Genomic DNA, 23,961 nt, shown 5'->3' with positions numbered 1-23,961 from the left:
ATTTTGAGTTTGTCTCCAGACCACTAAGACTTCCTCCGTATCAGGGATAAGGCTCTTTTGCTTTCTTATCATTCATGTGTTCACTGGAGTAGCACTTTTAATTTCCTTCAAGAACTCTTCCTTTGCATTTACAAATTGGCTGTTTGGAGCTTTTGGCCTATCTTGGCTTTGGCCATGCCTTCCTTACTAGGCTTAATCATTTCTACCGTTGATTGATTGATTGATTTAGATTTATTTATTTATTTTATGATAGACATAAAGAGAGAGAGGCAGAGACACAGGAGGAGGCAGAAGCAGGCTCCATGCCGGGAGCCCGACACGGGTCTCAATCCCAGGACTCCAGGATTGCTCCCTGGGCCAAAGGCAGGCACCAAATCGTTGAGCCACCCAGCCATCACTTTGATTTAAAGTGAGGGATGTGCAACTATTCCTTTCACTTGAACACTTATAGGCCATTATAAGGTTATTAATTGAACTAATTTCAATATTTCTGTGTCTCAGGGAATAGGGAAGCCTTAAGGAGAGAGAGGGAGAGAGATGGGGGAATGACTGGTCTGTAAAAGAGTTAAAACCCACAAAATATTTATTGTTTGTTTGCTGTCTAATGTGGGTGAAGTTCATGGTGCCCAAAACAATTCTCATAATAACATGTAAGATCACTGATCACCATGACAAATACAAAAATAATAATGAAAAAGTTTTAAATATTATGAGAATTGCCAGAATGTGACACAGAGGCACAAAATGAGCAAATGATATTGGAAAAATGGCCCCAATAGACTTGCTGAATGCAGGGTTGCCACAAACCTTTAATTTGTAAAAACAAACAAACAAACAAAATGCATTATCTGTGAAGCACAATAAAGTGCAATAAAACAAAGTATGCCTGTATCTATACCATGGGCTAGGTAGCTCAAACAACAGATTTATTTCTCATAGTTCTGGTGGCTCAAAGTCTCAGATCAACATGCTGGCAAGACAGGTCTCTTTCTGAGGCTTTTTCTCATGGTCTGCGGGAGGCTACTCACTTGCTGTGTGTTCACACGACCTCTCTTTGGTGTGCTTGTAGGAAAGAAAATGTGTGTACTGGCTTCTTCCTCTTCTTAAAAGTATATTAATCTCATCATGAGGTCCCCTCCTCAAGACCTCATCTAACTCTAATTACTTCCCATGGGCCTCATCTCTAAATACAATCACATTGTGGGTTACGGCTTCAATGCATGAATTTGGGGGAAGACACAATTCAATCCGTATTGACATCAATATGGCAAACATCACTACACTAGATGCAAATCAAATTAATCAACTTTAAAGTAAATGTGCGTACATAAAAGTGTACCCAGGGGGTGTCTGGGTGGTTTAGTTGGTTAAGCGTCTGCCTTCAGCTTGGGTCATGATCTCAGGGTGCTGGGATCGAGCCCCACATCGGGCTTCCTGCTCAGTGGGGAGTCTGCTTCTCCCTCTCTCTGTGCTCTCTCTCAAATAAATAAATAAATAAAATCTTGAAAAAAAAAAAAAAGAAAAAGAAACGTGTACCAGGGTAAGAATACAGCTAGATGAATTTTCACAAAGTCAACACACCTAGGTAACCATTACCAAAATAGAAAAGATGGCATATACCAGCACCCCAGAGTCCTCTCTATGCTAACCTCCCAGTCAGCACTCCTACCCTCTGCCCACAAAATAAGACTTAACACCACAGACTTGTTTTGCCTGTTTTTTGAATAATGCATAAGTGGAATCACACACTATGGATTTTTTTTTGGTCTGGCTTCTTTTGTTCAATGTTTGTGTGTGTTCGTCTTCATTGCTATGTAGTATTCTTTTTTTTTTTTAAAGATTTTATTTATTTATTCTTGACAGAGAGAGAGAGAGAGGCAGAGACACAGGCAGAGGGAGAAGCAGGCTCTATGCAGGGAGCCTGACACGGGACTCGATCTGGGTCTTCAGGATCACACCCTGGGCTGCAGGCAGCACTAAACTGCTGCACCACCGGGGCTGCCCTATTGCTGTGTAGTATTCTGTTGTAGGAATATAGGCTTAACTCTTCTGTTGGTAGACATCTTCATTTTTTTAGTTTTTGGCAATTAGGAATATGTTCACAAACATTGTTATATTTGCCTATTGTACACACACATGCACACACCCAATCACACATTTCTGTTGGGAATGCACCTAGGTGTCAAACTGACGGGTCACAGGAATAGGTATGTTCATTTATGGCAGATAAGGTCAAACAGTTTCAAAGTGGTAGCATGAATTTACCTCCCAAATGCCATTTGTCAGTTCTCCTCATCCTACCCTTGCCAACACCTAAGACTGTCAGTCTACCATATGTTTACTATTCTAGTAGATGTGCACTGATTTCTCACTGCATTTTTTATTATAAATTTTCATTTTTTTTTATTCTAATGGGATTGGACTTTTTTTTTTTTTTTTTTTTTTTTACGTTGTGTCGTCCACCTGGATATCTTCTTTTAAAAAGTACCTATTGCCTGAGTTGTCCTTAACGTTTCTTCATATGTGGGCATTCCTATATATTCTCAAGATGTACACTGTCAGTTTTATGTGTTGCAAATATTTTCTCCTACTTGTATGGCTTGTCTTTTTGCTCCCTTAATGGTGTCTTTATGAAGAAAATATCCTAAGTTCAATGTAGCATAATTTATCAACATTTTCTTCTATGATTACTGTGTTCTGTGTCCTGTTTAAGGAATTTTCCCCATCCCAGAGTCATGGGCATATTCTAATGTCAACTTTTAGAATTTTAATTATTTTATAATTCACATTTGGATCTATAACCTTCACAAGACATTTTAATTTTTGTTGATATGTAACTTAGAGAAGGTGCACAAATCTTAACTATTCAGCTTAATGAATTTATATACATATATAAAAATGTATATAGTGGATAGTCTTTCCTCCTTTGTCGAATATTAGTTGACCATAAAGTTGAGGGTACACTTCTGGAGTCTCTATTCTTTTCCATTGATCTATGTGTCTGTTTTTGTGCCAGTACCACACTGTCTTGATGACCACAGTATAAAAATGTATATATAGTTAACCTTTAAACAACATGGGCTTGAACTACGTGGGTCCACTTAGACATCAATTTTTTTCTATAAATATAGTATTGTAAATTTTCTCTTCCTTGTGACTTTTTAAAGATTTTATTTACTATTAGGCAGAGAGAGAGCTGCGCACAAGTAGACAGAGGGAGGAGAAGCAGGCTCCCCACTGAGCAGAGTGCCCAAAGTGGGGTTCCACCGACTGATGGTGCCTTGTGGTTTTATTTACTATTTGGCAGACAGAGAGAGAGCTGCGCACAAGTAGGCAAAGAGAGAAGGAGAAGCTGGCTCCCTACTGAGCAAAGAGCTGGAAGTAGAGCTCCATCGACTGATGGCTTTCTTTTTTTTTTTTTTTTTTTTTAAACATTTTTTTCTTTTTAAATTTATTTATTCATGATAGTCACACGGAGAGAGAGAGAGAGGCAGAGACACAGGCAGAGGGAGAAGCAGGCTCCAAGCACCGGGAGCCCGATGTGGGACTCGATCCCGGGTCTCCAGGATCGCGCCCTGGGCCAAAGGCAGGCGCCAAACCGCTGCGCCACCCAGGGATCCCTTCTGATGGCTTTCTTAATAATATTTTCTTGGGGCGCCTGGGTGGCTCAGTCAGGTAAGCATCTGCCTTTGGCTCAGGTCATGATTCCAGAGTCCTGAGATTGAGCCCCACATTGGGCTCATTGCTCTGCGAGGAGTCTGTTTATCCCTGTCCCTCTGCTCCTAACTCTGCTCATTCTCGCTCTCACATAAATAAAATCTTAAAAAAAAAAAAATAACATTTTCTTTTTTTCTAGCTTACTTCATTGTAAGAAAACAGTATATGATACATATAACACACAAAATACGTATTAATCAATTGTCTATGTTAATGATAAGGCTTCCAGTCAACAATAGGCTACTAGTAGTTAAGCTTTTAGGGAGAGACAAGTTTTTTGGTTTTAAGATTTTATTTATTTATTCATGAGAGACAATGAGAGAGAGACAGAGACACAGGCAGAGGGAGAAGCAGGCTGCATGCAAGGAGCCCAAAGCGGGACTCGATCCCAGATCCCAGGATCACACCCTGAGCCAAAGGCAGACGCTCAGCGGCTGAGCCACCCAGGTGTCCCAGGGAGCAAAAAGTTATATGCAGATTTTCAACTGCGCAGGGAGTTGATGACTGAACACTCATGTTGTTTAAGGGTCAACTTGTTTGTGCGTGCGTGTGTGTGTTTACTACCCAGATCAAGATACTGAACATCCTAGAAGGATCTCTTATACCTCTTTCAATCAATAACCCCTAAAGGTAATAACGCTGCCTGTATTACCATGAATTACTTTGCCTGTTTTTGAACTTTATTTTTTTTTAATTTTTATTTATTTTATGATAGTCACACAGAGAGAGAGAGAGAGAGAGAGAGAGAGAGGCAGAGACACAGGCAGAGGGAGAAGCAGGCTCCATGCATCGGGAGCCCGACGTGGGATTTGATCCCGGGTCTCCAGGATCACGCCCTGGGCCAAAGGCAGGCACCAAACCGCTGCGCCACCCAGGGATCCCTGTTTTTGAACTTTATATAGATAAAATCATATGTCTGGTGCTCTTTTGTGTCTGATTATAATTTTCTCAACATTACACATGTGAGATTCATTCATGTTGTTGCATGTTTCAGTTCATTACTGTAGAGGATTCCACTACATGAATGCATCACCACTTATTTATCCACTCTCTTTTTGGTGTACATTTGGATTGTTTCTTATTTCAGGGTATTATGAATAAAGTTGCTATATTCTAGTATATGTGTTTTGAAGGATATAAATACTCATTTTTGTTGGCTATCTACTACCAGGACACACAAAATTTTGATGTTACCATATTACAAAAACCATTTAGATTTGCCAAGCTCTCCCTGCCAAGTACATATAGTATATTTTAATTGTTCCTGCATCCTAATTCTTATCAGAAAAAAATGTGAAAACTTTTTCTATTTCTTTGAAATAATATGACACACCCCAAACTGCAACAACACAAAAAAATGTCCATATGCTCTCCATCAAAATTTTTCCATGTCAACATTTCACTGCATTTGGTTTATCATTAATTATCTTGTGTGCTATGGGGGTGTGTATGTGTATATGTATGATCTCAACACTGTTGAGTATTGGCCAGTTACTTTGTAGACTCTATAAATTGGGGTTTGTGTGACATTTCTGCACGACTAGATTCAGGTTATGTTTGGAGCAGGAATCACAGATGTGATGCTGTGTTCCTCTCGGTGTGTATCAGAAGGCACATAATAGTGATTTGTCCCATTACTGCTGTTACTAATCTTAATCACTTGGTTACGGTAGTATCTGCCAGGTTTCTTCACTGTAGTATCACTATTTTTCTGTTATTAATCAGTGTCATATGGGAAGGTACTTTGAGATTATGTAAACATCTTGTTTCTCATCATACTTTCATTTCCTAGTTCACCATCCACTCATGATTCTTTTTAAAAATTTTAATTTCAGTCTGTGTGACTAGCATAAATAAATAAAAATTAAAAAAATTTTTTTAAATTTCAGGATAGTTAACATACAGTGTTGTTCCATTCATGATCCTTGCCTGAAACAATTTTTATGGAAGTGGTTGAAAACTAGTTCTTGTTTTTAATACCTTCAAATTTTTCAAAATTCTTACAGTGACAATCAGGATTTCTCACAAATTGAACTGAAATCTAGAAGATTACTGGACATTTACCATAAAAATACCTCCAAAGTCACCTTGAGAGATTAAAAAAACTGAAACTGGCAAACTGGTAGTGGCAGTGGCAGCATTCTCAAGCAAAGTGCAGCCACCCCCTGGGAGCCTGAGAGTCAGCCAAAGACGACAAAAAAGGAACCCTCCTGAAAATCTCCACTTCTATACAAACCACCCCCAAACCATCTTGGTGCAGGCTGAGAAAAGATGTTTTGCATGCTTAAAGCATCTCATTCTAGAAGGAGTACCTAGGTCAGCTAGAGTGGGAATGGTGAGCAGGGGTCAAGTCCTGCAGATTCCCAAGACCCCATGTCCTCTCTGGAGACAAAGCAGAAGGTAAACTTTGCCCTTTTGTTTCCAGGAGATTCTTACCTTTCTAGTTTTCCTGAGGCTGGGACCTGCTCACCTGCTTAACAGCAGACCCAGCACATACAATCAATCCCTAGGATCTTAGTATCCTGTGGGTTAACTAGTGAAGCTCTCTGGGAGCAAAATCACCAAATGAGTTTTCATATAAGTAGGTTCCAATTTATAAGTTGACTAAGTCCCAGAAGCCCATTCTGCAAGCCAAGGGTGAGAAATATTGTCTCTGCAGGTTAGCTCACAAAACCAGTAACTCACAGGGGAGCTGCACAGATGATTGGGGGCTGAGAAGGGAACCTTCACCTAGAACATGATTCCTGCAAGGTGAAGACTTTGACTCAAGCACAAGGAAGACAATTTGTCTCAACTTGTCCAGTACAGTTCTACTCAGCAAAACCCAGCTGAGCACGTCTGATGTGTCAGGTACTATGCTGAGCACTCAGAAACCAAGAGTCGCATCCTCTAATGACTAAGCCAGCCAGGTGCCCCAAGCATCATGACTTTCTTCACCAGTAAGACAAAGAGCTGCCAAGTGAACAGTGACACAAAAGAAGACACCTGCCTTCAGCTCAGGTCATGATCTCAGGGTCCTGAGATTAAGTCCTGCATTGGGCTCCCTACTCAGCAGGAGTCTGCCTCTCCCTCTCCACCTACCTCTCCTCTACTCACACGCATGTGTTCTCTTTCTCTCTCTCTCTCTCTCTCTCTCTCACATAAATAAATAAAATCTTAAAAAAAAAAAAAAAGGAAGACACAGCCCAACTTCAGAGCTGTTAAGATGTGAACAAAGATGCATCCAAGAGGGATGCCTGGGTGGCTCAGCAGTTGAGCACCTGCTTTTGGTTCAGGGCATGATCCTGGAGTCCTGGGATGGAGTATCACATCAGGCTCCCTGTATGGGGCCTGCTTCTCCCTCTGCCTGTGTTCCTGCCCCTCTCTCTGTCTCTCATGAATAAATAAATAAAATTTTTAAAAAAGGATGCATCCAAGAATACATTAAAAATGATCATTCTGGTTAATCTGACATGCTCCAAGCGCTGTGTTCTAGGTGTTGAGACAGGAACACGGGAGGAGACAATAGGCCATCCCAGTCAAGTGGGAAAACACATTCAACATCTAAACCACCCTTCTCCTTCTGTCCTCTCTCCTTCCAAGCCCCCAACACCAACCAGCCAGGACCTATTCCTCCTCAATCTCACTCACTCATATTCTTTGTAGCCTAAGGAGTGAAGCCATCTGGTTTCACTATCCCCCTCCCTTCCAATCCAGCCCAGGGACTGCAGCTCCATCTGCCTGCCACATCCTACCGCACTGTGAGCGCCTCCTGAGATCCTGCAAGCTGGAGCCCAAAGCCGGTACCTTCAGCCTCCCTCCCCACCCCTCCCACTCTCCCCATCATGGTCCCACAGTGTGATTGCAACATGTTGCCCCACTTTTTGTTTTTTCGCTTTCTTCCCTGCAAGAAAAATAAAATAATCTGTCTTCAAGTGTAGCCATGAGGTCATATAATTATGAGATACAAAATGCTTTGAGTCTTGATGTAAAAAAGATCCAAGATTAACCAAGACTATTACAACAGTCCTGTTTTTATGAATATTGCTTTTTTTTTTCAAGATGCCTTATTCCTGTCCATAAAGATGCTTTATGTCTGTCCTTTTAAGCAAATATTTAATAGCTTAGGAATGTTAGTGAGGGCAGCGGCTCTTGCTTAGCAAGGACTCAGCTCGCCATCTCAGAGATGAAATGAGATGAGCTTTATCCACAAAAAAAGTCAGTCTCCAGGCACATCCATCAAACTAGGCATGCGCTGGGAACAGAGAGCCTTTTCTAGAAAGAAAATAGCAGCTACTCTTTGTGCCCCGGGGAATACTGGAAAAACACACACATCAAAAACTACCAAATCAACCAAAACGTAAACCGATTCCCAAGTTAGTCTGAAGAAAGTTCCATCCCAACGAAGCAAACGATGCTTTGGAGACTGTGCCACCCAGCAGAGGAGGGCCTGGCTGGTGTTGGTCTGGGTCAGCCCTGGCCCAGCACCGGCCCGGGTCAGAGTGACCCGCAAGCACACGTGTTGAACCAAGGAATTCATGGGAGCGCAAATGAGGAGGCGGGCGGCGGTGCCAGATGTGGCTGAAAGCGGGCTCGGGATGGACGGCAGTCCTAGCGGGGCAGGGACAGGGACAGGAGGGCCGAGGAGGGGGCAGAAACCCGGGCACCAGCCTGGAGGAGGGGGCCTGGCTAGCGGGGCGGAGGACGGGGTCGGGCGAGGAGGAAGCGAGCGCAGGCTTCCTGGACAGACCGTGGGTCTGGAAGGACGGAGGCCGGGGCTGGGGAGAGGCGCGGGTTCCTACCTGCGGGGCCGCCGGGCCTTCCCAACAATCCACTGGCAGGTTGCACCTGGGCAGGGAACAGCCGTGGGCAGCCGTCTGGCAGCCGTCGGGCACCCGGCGGGTCCAGCCGCCCAGCCTCCCCTCCCCCGCACGTACGCACCCACGTGCGCACGCGCCAGCCGAAGCCCACCAATGGGCGGCGCTCCCGGCGGCCCAGCCCCCGCACGTAGGCACCCACGTGCGCACGCAGCGGCCCCGCCCCGCCACGTGCACAACCACGTGCGCACCACGCACAGCGGAAGCCCACGGGTGGGCGGCGCTCCCGGCAGGGGAGGCTCCCCGGCCGCGCCGTGTCATCTCCGGAAGCTGTGGACCCGCGCCCGCCGCCCACTTAACGCGCAGTAAGTGGCGGGGTCCTCACCTGGGGACCGGGCTTCCATACAGATGAGGACGGTGAGGCCCCCAGGGAAAGGGCCGTTGGCCACTGCACGCCGACAGAAGGGGACGGCGGCCAGGTTTGAACCGTGGCGCCCTGAGGCCTCGCCACCATCAGGCCCCTTCTGCGGATCTTCCCCAGGTAAAGACACTGACCCTATTGTGTGTGGAGACCGTTCGGCCTATAACCCCTCTCCGTGGTTATTGTTCACCACGTTTTGCCTTGAACACAGATGTGCCCTAGGCATGTGTATCTGAGTGTGTGCGCGTGCTTTGGAGGATGTTGGCGCGGCGGGCTCACGCTCGACAAACACTGGTTGAACCCCCACCCCGTGCCCGGCTCCTAGCTAGCCCGTTTACACACGGTATTTCTCCTTCTTCTTAGCCAGCCCTGTCATCAGTTAGAACCCATATTCTACTCTTCTGGGGCGCTGATTTTTTAATTTTTTTAATTATTATTTTTTAAAATTTATTTATGATAGAGAGAGAGGGGCAGAGAGAGGGGCAGAGACACAGGCAGAGGGAGAAGCAGGCTCCATGCCAGGAGCCCGACGCGGGACTCGATCCCGGGTCTCCAGGATCGCGCCCTGGGTCAAAGGCAGACGCCAAACCGCTGCGCCACCCAGGGATCCCCCGGCGCTGATTTTTAATTTGGCGTCATGAATAGCTCATTAATCGCCCTCCTGCGTGGTTTTCCAGGCAGGAGGGGTGCTGAGCTGGCCGGTGCTCCCTCTGGCACGCTAGCTAAGCCCATACCCTACGGGAGCCCTCCTCTGGGGCCAGGACGTGAGGCCCAGAAGGCAGAGGCCCTGGTGTGTTGGAAGGCCTTCCCAGAAACATTGCTACTTGACCTTTGCGCTAGGAGTTTGGGCCCATTCATTCATCTGACTTCCTTTTGGTATAAGGGATATGGAAGAGGTTGGAAGGATCCCATCTGAACTCCTTTTTGTTCTTTGGAGAATGTTTGCCATTTTATTCTTTAATTTTTAATTTTTTTTTTAACTCCTGCCATCTTGTGTTTTAAGCATGTATAAGTAGATCCATCTTAATGAGTGTCATTTGAAAGTTTAATAGGAAGAGACCGAGCCAGCCCCAGGCAAAGTTGAAAATACTAACCTATATAAGAATAATCCCTTTCAGTATACCAATGCTTCCACCAGCTTTAGCTCATTTGATCTTCACTGTGGGCGGTGTGTGTGTGTGTGTGTGTGTGTGTGTGTGTCTACTCTCATTTTCTGAGGGAAGAAATTGAGGCTTGGAAGCCATGCCCTGGAGTATGAGAGTGCACATTTAAACCCAGGGCTCTCATTGCTACTGGCCTGTCTTTGCCCATGTCTCCCAGGGTTTTGCTCTCACTTTAGGGACCTCTTGTTCTCACATTTTTGTGTTGAGGCCCTGTGTCCTTGAGGACCTCGACATTGGCCAGTAGGGCTGCCTCCAGTGGCTCAGGGATTCCAATAGAGGGCCTCCTCAGGGACTGGTCATGCCAGCTAAGGACCTGCCCAGTCTCCTTCTCCTCCTCCTCCTCTTCATTCTCAGATCTCTGTTCCGTCAGCCCCTACTCTTCAAGACTACATGCCTTGTGGTGACTTGATCTCTTAGCCCCGTTAAAAAGCTGTGTTCCTAAGAGTCCTTTGAATAGTGACCCTAGAGATGGGATTGACTCGGTGGGGGAGAGGGGATTTAGGCAAGTTGGCCTTGCTCCTTCCCAGGTCCCCATATGAGTAGCTGCTTATTCTTCCAATGGCCAGCCTGGAGTGACACTTTCAATCATTTTATTCATTTATAGTTTCTCCTTCATGTAATGATCTTTTATTGATCATGTAGCAGGTGCTGCATACATTGTATTCATTGTAATTCAATCTTTTTAAATAACCCTACAAAAGGGGAACTTGAGGTTCAGAGAGGTTCCCTTGCCTAAATTATAGAGCTGCTAGTTGCAAGACCATCTGAACCCATGTTTCTCTGACCTGGCCGTGTACACCTTTCTCTGTATTCCACTGTCTGATTTCAAAAGAGGTATTGGAGAAAAGATTTAAAAAAATCAAAACTACACATAGGAGGAAGAGCTACATTTTAGCCAGAAGGGCTAATGTGATTATGTGAATAAATATTAAGCCTGTCTCTGAGCTTCTTGGAACCAAGAAATAAAAGTGTGTGTGAGGGGGGATGGGCACAAGGGCCTACATGCTTCTCCAAATAATACAGGGTTTTTCTGATAGAAGGAAATAAAAATTTCCCTTTATTTTCAATTACAAAAGTAATTTCTCACATTGGATCTTATATAAGGACATTATATAATAAAATTAAGAAAATTTTCAATAACCAGGTACAGCAAAAGACAGATTTAACGATTGTCCTGTGTAATACTTTTATTCATTCAGTAGTCATTCAACAAACACTGAGCAGCTATCATGCATTGGCTGCCTCGCTGCAAAACACATGCAAAAAGATAATGACCCTGCAGTGTAATCAATCCCTTTTTGGAAGCAGGCCAGGACTCTAGGAGTACACATGGGTAGGATAACAACCCCACAGGTGGGAAGTCTGAGGACCTCACAGAAGAGATAACATTTGCCCACAGTCTTAGAGTTGGAATCACAAGTCATTTCCAAAAGAAGGAGAAGCATGCAAGGAAAGGGGAATAGAGTGTGCAAAGGCATGAATGTGACTGGAATGTCATTGATCAATGGGGAAGTACAGAACTCATAGGTGACAACCAGCTTGAGGAGAACCTTGAGGGCCATGCAGAGGGTTTCCTCAGCAGGAGATCTGAGTACTGAAGAAACAGAGAGAGGTAGAGATGGGGGTAGACAGCTGGGGAAGCCAGAATGGCCTGGGGAGTGGAAAGCAGGCTCTGTGGTAAGGCCTGAGTGACAGAAATGGCCCCTGGAGATCAACCTCCTGTGGAGGAAGAAGAGCCAAGAGGCTGAAAGGCAAGGTGGAGGAAGCTTAGTTTGAGTGAAGGCAGCTAACAATGAAAAGATGTCTAAGAAAATGAAGTTATAAACAGAGTTTGGGATTTAGTAAATTGGGGCCCAAGAGTGAACTTAGCAACAGAATTTCAGGGTGCAGTGGGGTCAAACAGTAGGTTGGAGGGAAGGAGATGTTTTTCCAGACATCTAGAAGTGGTTGGAAGAAAACAGATCCATGACAGAGGCACTGACCTGAGTAAAGACTTGGGTCTCAGCATCCTTGAAGGCCAAGGGAAGGTGCCTGTTGCAGGAAGAGGGCAAAGAGCCCAACAGGTGAAGGCTCAGCCTTGGGGAAGAGAGACTCAGTTCCTCCAAGACCAGGCGGAGGGATGAAGGGAAGGGAAGAGGAGGGTGAAAGAGGAAGAGGAGGGAGGGAGGCTGAGTGAGTTCCTGTCTGCTCCTCAGTGAAATACAAGATGGGCAGGGCTGGGGCTTAAGGACGGAGGGAAAGAACCACCAAGCTCCCAACATGGAGGGCTCAGCCAAGGGTGACCGTCACAAGCCTCTCATGGTGTATGATTTTCTCTGGCAGTGCTTGCCAACTTGGAAGAAGAACCCAGAAAACAGATGGTTGGGCATATTTAGCCTTGGGTACCAGGGACAAGGGAGCAAGGAACTGAGAATGCCAGTGACAGCGTAGTTGAACCATTGAGCAGGGCATCATTCCAGGCAGAGAATCATGCTGATCACTCTGTCTGCCCTTCTGGGTCCCCCTCCATCTCTGTTTTCTGCCTGGGGAGCTTTCCTCCATGGGCTGCATCAAGGGACTCCCATGCCCTCTGGTTGCCAGTTAGGGTCCCTTTGCTTCTCACCTCCACCCTGCCCTTGCTGCCAAGGCTCTGGCAGCGGCACAGCTCCTCCTGCTGCTCAGGACTCACCAGTGCAAATACCACTGGGCCCAGGGTGGCCCTCCCAGGTCTTCAAGATTCCTGGGGGCTCCTCAACCCTGCCACCCCTCTGCAAACAGTCCTTTACTCACCTCTTCTGTGTGGGTCAGTGGGGCCTGACGACTTAGGAAGAACAGATCCCATGGGCCCGCCCAGCAGGATGGGGATGGAGGGAGGAGGAGGGGAGAGGGGAAAAGAAGAGATGGCATGAGGGAAGAGAGGAACATTAGGATTTCCCAGATGGAGCTTCATTTCCTCTCTGGAAGAATAGATGGGGCTCTGTGGGATGGGGAAGAGGGTCACTGGGTGAGAGAGGGGTTCTGGAAGGGGAAGGGTGGCAATTCACATTTGCTCCTGTGCTGCCTCACTGGTTAGATTGGACAGCTTTTGTTTCTTACACACACACTTAGGTAAGAATCCTCCTCTCAGCCCGCTGAGCCCCAGCTACAGCCAGGCCCTGTGCTGACAGTAGTTCCAGGTGACCCATTTTGGATTTGTGGTATCTGCACAAAAACGTTTGATTTGTTCTGACCTGGCTTTTCAGCCAGAAGGGTCCTAGCTCCCACAAGCTGCAGGGGATTCAGCCACTTTATCATATCTTCCTCAGTCCTCCCCAGGTGGCCCTTGAGGTCTAGGCTATCCCTGGGTGATGCATGATCCCAGCAGGCCTGCACACAGCAACTGTCTCACCCCACCCAACACCCTTGTTATAATTAAAAATTGGCCCTACATATGTCTTTGTGAGTGGTCAGGGATTCTGTGACCCAGCCAGAGCAACTTAAATGCAAATTTAAGTCCCTTTTTTGACCCAATTTTTCAAGCTTGTGAAAACTTTGCCCAAACAAAGAACAATGCCTCACCCCCTTCCACTTTCTTGTGATAGATTCAAGGAAGAAGCCACATTTTACTCCCTTTGAATAGTGACCAGCCTTGGCCCAGGGAAAGGACTCAATATAAATAAGCTCCTTAACATTCAAAGAGTGTCTGCACGTCAATAAGATAAAGAACCTCCCCTCATAAGAATATGAATAGCCAATTAAAAAAGGTTTCATTTCTGAATAGGTAATACATCCATACAGTTAAAACTCAAAATAGTGTAAGAGGTCTGCAATGGGTCTCAGTCCCACCCCTGCCTTTGTGGCCCTGTTTCTCACCAACCACCACCACTTTCTCACCCCCACAAATACACAGAAGTAGCTACTTGTATTAACTTCCTTTCTTTTTTTTTTTTTTTAAGATTTTATTTAGTCACTTAGCACACAAGAGAACACAAGTGGTAAGAGAGGGAGAAGCAGGTTGCCCATCAAGCAAGGAGCCCCATGTGGGGCTTGATCCCAGGACTCTGGGATCATGACCTGAGCCAGAGGCAGCTGTGTAACCAACTGAGCCACCCTGGCACCTCTGTTAGCTTCTTTTGTATCCTTCTGGAGATCTTCTGGATAAACTCAAGCAACTGGGAATATATCGAATTGACCAATTTAAAGCCAGCATTAACTCAGCACTTACAGTGTATTAGGCAGTTCTGAGCACTTCATGAGTGTTAATTCATTTGGTCCTCACAACAGCATAAAGAGGTACGTCTTATGCCCGACAGAAAGAAAAGAAAACTGAGGCAAAAAGAGACTAAAGAGCTTGCTTGAGTGGCTAAACCGGGCAGTTCACAGCACAGGGAAATGCAAATGGCCTTATGAAGAGAGGCTCAGCTGCCTTGGAGGTCAGGGAACTGAAACTGCAAACACCAACAGCATCTTGTGTTTTATCCACCCAGCGGGCAAACTTTGCAAAAGGTGGGTAACTCACCTTGTAGAGGTGAGTTCTGGCACTCACATGCCCTACTAATGGGAACATGAATTGCTCCAAACTTTTGGGAAAACAATTTGGCAGAATTAATTGATGTTTAATATACACACCCTCCAAAATAGAAGGCTAGGTGTCCATAGACATGCACTGCAGCATTGTTTGATAGGCAAAAATATTCTGGATATTCATCAAGGGGGAAATGGGCAAATTACAGTAGATTTATAGTTGGAAATACTATGCAGCAATTACATATAATGAGTTAGATCTGTTTGTATTGATCTGTAATGTCCACAAAATATGTTTTTAAAAAGGTTTGTTTGACAGTGAGAGAGAGTGCCAGAGCATGAGCAGGGGGAGGGGCAGAGGGAGAAGCAGACTCCCTTCTGAGCAGGGAGCCCAATGGATCATGACCTGAGCTGAAAGCAGACTTTTAACTAACTGAGCCATTCATCTGCCCCCACAAAATATTTTTTAAAGAAGCAATTTACTAGTAATTTTTATAGTAATATATATTTTTGTAATCGATATTCACTTATATATCTGTATATTTTAAGAAACAGCCCTTATATGTGCATTTGTTTGAATATGTCTATATAAGCATGGGGCAGGGTAATTTTGCCCTCCAGGGGACAAATGGCAGTGACTGAGGACATTTTTGATTGTCACCACTGGGGAATGCTAATGGCATAAATGGTAAAAATCCTACAATGCACACGGGACTGCACCCCTACCCTGCAAAGAATTATCCAATCTAAAATATCAATGGTATTGAAGTTGAGAAATGCTGGTATAAAGGAAAAAATGGAAAAACACAAAACTGTTAATAGTGAACCTTTTCCTTAATTGTCACATATGTTTGACTTACTACAGTATGTAGTTATTTTGACCACTAAAAATAATCATATAAAAGCAAAAAAAAAATAATACTCTGAAAGTTTCTTGTTTTGGCAAAGACAATGATGGAGCAGGAATAGGGAAAACTGTTTATCAAGAAGACATTAGGAGTCGATATGAGCAAAGGGTGGAAGGAGCTGGAGACAGCAGGGAGTGGATAGGATACTTAGAGACTGGTCCTGACATCGGAGCTCACCTGCAAAGTCTGAAGAATCCCAGGTCTTTGTGAGCTGAATAAGGACCTGAAAAAATGTCCTATGATTAGGCATCAACCATATTTCTATTTCATAGGCTGGAGTGAACCATCTGTGGTCAGGCAGCAGGGAATCATAACAGCTCACAACTGCATTTCTCACTGGTCTGCTGAGACTTGGGTTAGGTGCTTCTTGGCAAAGAGTGGTCAATGAAGATAGAAAATCTCTGACATAAACCCCGGGTGAATTAAGCAATAACTATGCTTTTAATTTAATTAGGCTTTTGCTGCAGGCCTAATCAGAACCTTAATATGCTAGAATGTGCATCTCCAAGAGGAAGTTCATCAAATGCAGGACTTTCCAAGTCTTTTTTACCGAAAGCATCTACTGAGATTAGAATTCTGTGCAATACTTTTTGGGAAATACTAATCTAGTCTAATCAATTTTACTGATGAGAAAAATGGCCAGAAGAAAAAGTGACTGGCTAAGCCAGCTGATTGGGTACCATCCCAAAACACTTATATTTCAGACCAGTGCTTTTCCCCTAGCATTAAACATCAAACCATAGGTACAAATCAACTGTAGATTCTTGGGGAACATTCCTAAGATTTATGGAATTTTTAAAAAAAAATTTATTTATTTATTTATGATAGTCAGAGAGAGAGAGAGAGAGGCAGAGACATAGGCAGAGGGAGAAGCAGGCTCCACGCACCGGGAGCCCGACGTGGGACTCGATCCCAGGTCCCCAGGATCGCGCCCTGGGCCAAAGGCAGGCGCCAAACCGCTGCGCCACCCAGGGATCCCCTGGAAATTTTTTTTTTTCCAATTTAATTTGGAGCGGTTGCACTGGAGGTAAAAGAAGGGAGTCACACTGTAAGCCATTCAAAGAAAACCCACTTTTAAAGAGGAGTAAGAAATTTGCCTCAGAAGAGACTCTATATTTTTCTTGGTAGAGGGAGTGAAGTCCAGTGAAGACCAAATGTGCTTCTGTGAAGGAATGCTCCACCAGGTCCTTTTGAAAATGTAGCCTGCATGGGACAGATGGAAACACCTGGGACTTCAGCCCTCCCCAAGTTTACCTCAAATTGACCTCACTGGGCCAGTAGCAGCCCTAGAAAACTTGTTCTGTAGACTCTCTCCAAGAAGTAAATTGGCTAAAATTTACTTGATCCAATTACATGCTGGCCTTCTAGAAGCCACTGAGGATTCAAAGATGAATAGGGCATAATCATTGCTCTGAAGGGATTCTCCATCTGGTATGGAAACATACTGCACGGAATCAGATTAAGATAGGGCTGTGCTGACAATGTGAACCGAGTCCCAGCAGCCATGGGGGGGGGGCAGTGTTTAAACTTTTATTATTTTTTAAAGAGTTTATTTATTTATTCATGAGAGACAGAGAGAGAGGCAGAGACACAGGCAGAGGGAGAAGCAGGCTCCATGCAGGGAGCCTGACATGGGACTCGATCCTGGGTCTCTGGGATCAGGCCCTGGGCTGAAGGCAGGGGCTAAACCGCTGAGCCACCCAGGGATTCCCCAGTGTTTACACTTTTAAACGCCCACCCTTCTAAGAACCTTGCACACCTTGGCTTGTGGGCAACAGGAGCTATGAAAGATGTTTTCAGTATTAAACAGAAACCTCTGGCCCAGGTACCTTCGGTGACTTCATTTCCCATTCTCAGCTTCTCTTCTTGCTCTTTTTGTTTGTGGCAAACTATGCTCAGAGACTGAGATTGTATTTACCAATAATTTATTTAACACATGTTCACTCAGGGAATTAAAATTTATATTTCACAAGCCAATAGCATACAGGACCTCTTTATACGGCAATTAGGAAATAACATACTTCAAACCAGTGACAGGTTAATTATGCAATTGTTCTAGGCAAAGGGGAGATGAAAGAAAGTCCAAATTTAGTTGAGGTGTACCTTTCCACGCTGGGTAGAGTCAGCCCTTTCAACTAAAAGCTGGATATCAGAGCACCGGCACTGCAGGGCACCAGTGTTGGCAGGAATGTGGGCTGCTTCGAAGGGATCACTAAACCAATCATGCCACTGCCTCGGAATGCCAAGGCCGGCACAGATGCCCCTTCTCCAAGACTGCTGTGTGGTCACCACTGCTGACCAAAAGTAGCATCACTAGGGCGGGAGGAAGGGTGTCAAGGTCTTCAGGAACTATATTTAGATCAAGAAAGAGTGGCTCTGCCCAGACTGAACACTCTCGAGTTGTTGACCAAACCTCTTAGAAGTCTGTCACATGGACGCACTGCTGTTACTCCGGTGTCAGTGACATAATAGTCCTCTCCACTCCAGGTGGGACAGTTCATTAAGAAAGTCCTAATACCAGCAATGTCCACAATAGCCAAACTGTGGAAGGAGCCTTGGTGTCCATGGAAAGATGAATGGATAAAGAAGATGTGGTCTATGTATACGATGGAATATTCCTCAGCCATTAGAAACGACAAATACCCACCATTTGCTTCAACGTGGATGGAACTGGAGGGTATTTGCTGAGTGAAGTAAGTCAATCGGAGAAGGACAAACATTATATGGTCTCATTCATTTGGGGAATATAAAAAATAGTGAAAGGGAATAAAGGGGAAAGGAGAGAAAATGAGTGGGAAATATCAGGGAGACAACATGAGAGACTCCTAACTCTGGGAAACGAACAAGGGGTAGTGGAAGGGAGGTGGGCGGGCACTGACGGGGGCACTTGATGGGATGAGCACTGGGTGTTATGCTGTATGTTGGCAAATTGAACACCAAAAAAAAAAAAAAAAAAGTCCTAATACCCAACTTCAAAACAAAGTTCAAACCACACAGAACCTGCCCCAACCTCCTTCCCCTTCGGGTCCCACCTCAGGCCTGGACCTCACCTCCACTGTAACAGTGCCCGTAGGTCCTGCCCAAGTGCTCACAGACGGGCCAATTCAGCAAGTCCCCGATGCTTCACACTGCCCGGGGACCCGCCTACCGGTTAACACTGGCCTTACCGAGCCCGCCCTCAAATTTGGGTCCAGCAGGTCTGACAGACTCGGGCTTAGGACTTCTATCAAGCGGCCGCCTCATTTACAGAGCACAACTAGCAGGAAAGCTGCACAGGAAGTCCACCGTGGTCGCCTAACTCTATGGTCGAGGCCACGGAGTCCAGCCGGCGCAAAACGAGCTGCCCCGGCGTTCGTAAAGGGCACGGCCCGAGGAGCCCCCGTACACGCCACAGCCAGACCGCGCCCCCGCCTCCCGCGCTGCGCGGCGGAGGACGCGAGCGGGAACCAGGCATGCGCGGACTCCTCCGTCCCCTGCCAGAGTCACGTGAGTGGGGCGGGCTCGAGGCCTGAGAGGAAGCGGAAGTCGCGCTTCTCTCCGGAGCTTGCTCCCGGAAGTGCTGCTGTTTGTAGCGGGCGTGATGGCTTCAAGGTTACTTCGCGGAGTTGGAGCGCTGGCCGCGCAGGCCCTCAGGGCTCGCGGTCCCAATGGAGTCGCCGCGGTGCGCTCAATGGCGTCTGGAGGTACTCGGCCTGCCCGGCGCGTCAGGGAACCGTGCCGTTGCCTTCCCGGGGTGGTGCCTGGGCAGCGAAGCGGGGCGGGCCGTTCAGCGTCTCGGGGCCCCAGTGACCGCTCGGGGGCCCCGAGTGACTCCGCCTCCGTGGGGGTCTCCCAGTTATCCTGGTCCCCTGTGCTGCCCCTCACCGAACTGCCCCCGGTTGCGATAAATCTTAAACCGAGGTGCCAGGTGACCTTGGGGCACAGGGGTTGCAACCGGGATGTGGAGAGGCCAAGCTGCCCTTCAGACCCGCGCTCACCTCAAGTGCGATGAACCCTACTAGGACTCTGACTTGCTTTTAGGGAAAATGTGCAGAAATACTGGCCTCCGTGATTGAAGGAAGAAAAGATTACCCGGGGCTGCCGCTTTGGGGTATCAGGACCGTGGTCCTTAGGAGACAATGTGTATGAGTAGCCTTTAGGAGTTTGTAAACTGTATGTAAACATTTATGTATATGCATTTGTCGTCCTGATAATTCAGACAATATCAAAATTCACGTATTTTCCTTTAGGTGGTGTTCCTACTGATGACGAGCAGGCGACAGGGCTGGAGAGGGAGGTCATGATGGCCGCACGGAAGGGACTGGTGAGAAACTCCTTTTTGTGTCTTCTCTGGGGTTCATGATCTTGGATGGGATCAGAGCAGGTTCCTCTCTGGGAGCATCTGAGATAGGAAACCTGACTTGTGGGAACAGTACCACTAGCCTCTGGAGGCTACGGGTCATTTGGCATAATGGCTTAATTCTTTTTCAGGACCCATACAATATTCTAGCCCCAAAGGCAGCTGCAGGCACCAAAGAAGACCCTAATTTAGTCCCATCTATCACCAACAAGCGAATAGTGGGCTGCATCTGTAAGTACCTCACCACTCTTGTCCATTTGTTTAATATATACAGGACGTCAGTAAGAGGTTTCAAATCTTTTGAGTGCATGGTGTGTTCGTGTAAAGGGGATGTGTGTGTAAATGAGTTATTGTAAGGGTCCCCTGGCCCTTTCAAGCTTCATTAACCCTTCATTAGTATCAGCTCATTGGAGATGCAGCATGAGAGAGTTGATCCAGAAAATATTTGTTGTATTTCCTTCCTCTTTGCCAGACACTGTTTTAGGCACTAGGGATACATACTAGAAAGGACTGTGCTTTGGGATTCTACATAGGCAGAGGAACTGTTAGAACTTAATGGTGACTTTGATGTAAGGTTAGTTTACTCATAGATAACTCGGGGCCTCATTTCATCTGAAAAGTGGGGAAGGAGAGAGCTTGAATTGATCTCTTCAGGTGTCAACCATAACTGTGTCTTAGAGGTGTCTGAGGATGAGGTTAATATTGAAAGTCTCCACTTCAGGTTGGATGGCCTTCAACCACCTTTTCCCTTTCAGGTGAAGAGGACAATAGTACCGTCATCTGGTTTTGGCTGCACAAAGGCGAGGCCCAGCGATGCCCTAGCTGTGGAACCCATTACAAGCTGGTGCCCCACCAGTTGGCCCACTGAGCCTTTGCACTAATTTACTCAAAATGTGCTGTGAAGTTTCTTCTTTCCAATAAAGACTAGCCATTGCATTGGCTCCTTCTCCCATAGTTGGCTGGTCTTGTTTCTATCCTGTGTCTTTTGTGAGGCCTGGATTTTTACATTGGGAATAGCTATCTGTTAATATTAGCTTGCTATCCATGTGTTTGTGTACGCCAAGATTGACAATCCCATAGTACAGTGATTGAGACCATCTGCTATGGAGAAAGCATGGGCTATGGCATCAGACTGACTCGACTTTTAATAATGGCTCCATCATTTAGTTTTGTCACTGGAACATGTACTCTGCGGATAGGTTATATCTTTTAAAAAAAATAAATATTTTGTGAGGCATTAGAAATAATATATAAAGAGCCTGGCAGTTGGTTCACAGTAATGTTATAAAAATAGGGTGACCTTGTGACCAGAGTTTTGGGGGTTTTGAAGTTTTGGGGTTCAAAGCATAGTTCATGGAGATACCATTATCAAAATCCAGAATATGAGGCAATTCCAGAAATCAATGACCAGTTTCTTCAAATAAATTGCAATGAGGAGGGACACCTTGCTGGCTCAGACAGTAGAGCATGCCACTCTTGAACTGAGGGTCATGAGTTCAAGCTCCACATTGAGTGTGGAGCCTACTTTTTATTAAAAAAAAAAGTTAAAAATTTAAAAATTGCAATGAGGAAAAAAAGTAGGGAGAACCTATCAAGTGAAATGGATGGGAGGAAGATAACAAGAGCAAAGCATGGACCTTGTGTGGATTTTTAAAAATTTTTTTTAGATTTTATTTGAGAGAGGACAAGCAGGGGGAGTGGCAGAGGGAGAAGCAGGCTCCCCACTGAGCAGGGAGTCTCAACGTGGGACTCTATCCCCTTGGGATCATGACCTGAGAAGGTAGACGCTTAACCCACTGAGCCACCCAGGAGCCCCTCTCATTATTTGGATCTTTATTTGAAGAAATGAAACTGTAAGGAAAACAAATACTTTCAACTCTGGATATTTGGCATTTAGGGATTTATTTTGTTTTAGATAGGTTAACGGAATTAGCTTTATTTGTTAAGAGATTCTTGGTGAGGTACTTAGGGGGAAAATTTGTCTGGGATTATCTTTGCAACAGTGGGAAAAAGAGGAAGGGGAATTTGGGCTAAGATTGATCCATTGTAGCCAGGTACAAAGAGGGGTCATTGTTCTACTCTTGTGGATGTTTGAGCTTTATCATAATAATACAAAATAGAGTTGAAAGAAAGTTTTAAAAGTCCATTTCAGCTACTTTATATTTGACATCTTGGACGACTAAGTTCTTAAGAGCTGTTTGTAAAATGGAACCAGTACCTTTGCATTTTTGTGGGATTAGCCACAGAGGTGGCTTTACTTTCTCCTCAAAATCGGTTCAGACGAGGTCTTTGAGCTGAACTGATGATGATGGGGAGCCTCAGGGAGAAAAATCTTTTCCCCCCAGTCTTGCCTTACTTCCTCTTAAAGGTAGGGTCAAACAAAGTTGCTTCCATTCTTTGTTGTCATCATCTTTTGTTTTCAAGAAATGCTGAAGCATTTGTCTGCCATTCAAGGTCCTTCCTTTTGAGAAGGGAAATACCCACGTTGGGTATAGAGATTCTTTTTTATTTTTTTATTTTTAAAGATTTTATTTATTCATTCATGAGAGACACAGAGAGAGAGAGAGATGCAGAGACACAGGCAGAGGGAGAAGCAGGCTCCATACAGGGAGCCTGATGTGGCACTCGATCCGGGGTCCCCAGGATCACGCCCTGGGCAGAAGGCAGGCACCAAACTGCTGAGCCACCCAGTGATTCCCTAGAGATTCTTTAAAAAACAAAATCTTAAAAAAAAATCATAACCGATTCTCCCTTAAAGAAAGAAAAATCAAAAAAAGAGAAAGAAAAATCCCAGTACATGTCCAGACTGGTAGGCAGGATAATGCCTCCCTACCCCACAAGCACCCCACAAATGTCCATATCCTTTAGGGTCCTGGAACCTGTGAATAGGATGTTAGGTCATGTAGTAAAAAATTACTTAAGATTGCAAATTGACTGACCTTAAAATAGGGAGATTATCTTGAATTATCCAGGTGAGCTCAATAACAAGGGCAGAAGAAGAGTCTGAGGGAGATGTGGCTGTGGGAGAATGGTCAAAGATGCAGTGTTGTTTTGAAGCTGGAAGAAGGGGGATACAAGCCAGGGAACGCAGGGCAAGGGATGCAGCCTATAGAAGCAAATAAATGATTCTCCCTCGTCTCCAGAAAGAAATGCAGCTTTGTTCATATCATTTCAGCCCAGCAAGACCCATGTCAGACTTCTATAGATAGAAATATGTGTTGGTTTAAGCCACAAAGTATGTGATAATTTTATTATGGAAGCAATAGATCAGAAAGTTTAACTTCTGCCTCCTGAGCTAGTGGGCCTTAAATTTAGCTGCACATTAGAATCACCTGGGGAAATTTTATAACTCTCAATGCCCAGGTCCTACTCACACCGTTAAAGCAGAGTGTCTGGGGGTGGGACACAGGCTTCAGAACCTGTTCCCCATGTAATTCCAGTGTAGCCCTAGCTGAGAACCTCTGCCTTGGGCTAACCACGTAACTGTGAGCAGCTCTTTTCCTTGCCTCTTGGTAACTGGAAGCCTAGTGGCAGACAGGAAATGTAACACTCCCGTATGAGGAATATCAAACCTTTCCTTTGGGTGGAAGTGAGCTGCTCCCTTCTAAACCTCTGGCTATTCGGTGGCTTAGAAATTGGATCCCATCTCCCCATCTCTAGAGTCTAGAGAAGACTATAAACCTGTGATGGTATTAAACAATCTGCAAGTACAGAATAAACTTGTTTCCTGGAACGATTTGATTTTAAGTTGCTGATCTGATGCCCCATCACACTTGAGTGTGTATTTTTTATAAAGACATTGAAATACCATCTATAACCATCAAAATTAAGAAATTACAATTTATACATTTCTGCCATTTAATCCTCAGACCCTATTCAGGGCTAGCTAAATGGGCCTATAATATCCTTTATAGATACAGTTCAGAATCATGTGTTCCCATTAGTTGTCCTGTCCTTTTAGCCTCCTCCACTCTGGAACAGTTCCTCAGTCTTTCCCTGACTCCTATGACCTTGACACTTCAAAAATTGCACCAACAACTCAGATTGGTTTGATGTTTCCCCAGGATTGGATTCGGGATTATGTGTCTTGGGCCCAAGCACTGCAGAGGTGATGCTGCGCTCTTCTTGCTAGGCA

At 45.3% G+C, this 23,961-nt stretch overlaps 2 protein-coding genes across 5 annotated transcripts in view; one reads left to right on the top strand and one right to left on the bottom strand.

Moving 5' to 3' along the window:
* The window catches only part of FAM178B (family with sequence similarity 178 member B), a 110,051-nt gene extending 101,417 nt beyond the window's left edge, over positions 1 to 8,634 (bottom strand). For all 4 annotated transcript variants that reach the window (XM_038551100.1, XM_038551102.1, XM_038551104.1 and 1 more), the window contains exon 1: positions 8,499 to 8,634. The gene's annotated coding sequence lies outside the window, so the exon portion shown is untranslated. The remainder of the gene's footprint in view (positions 1 to 8,498) is intronic.
* A 5,827-nt stretch (positions 8,635 to 14,461) lies between these two features.
* Positions 14,462 to 20,694, top strand: COX5B (cytochrome c oxidase subunit 5B). Its single transcript, NM_001144130.1, has 4 exons — positions 14,462 to 14,561; positions 19,717 to 19,790; positions 19,958 to 20,057; positions 20,582 to 20,694. The coding sequence occupies exons 1-4, from the start codon at positions 14,462 to 14,464 to the stop codon at positions 20,692 to 20,694; spliced, it is 387 nt and encodes a 128-aa protein (NP_001137602.1).
* The last annotated feature ends 3,267 nt before the right edge of the window (positions 20,695 to 23,961 follow it).

Source organism: Canis lupus, chromosome 10, assembly GCF_011100685.1.
Source record: "Canis lupus familiaris isolate Mischka breed German Shepherd chromosome 10, alternate assembly UU_Cfam_GSD_1.0, whole genome shotgun sequence".
NCBI classification, from domain to species: Eukaryota; Metazoa; Chordata; class Mammalia; order Carnivora; family Canidae; genus Canis; species Canis lupus.
This window is presented reverse-complemented; position numbering and strand designations above follow the sequence as displayed.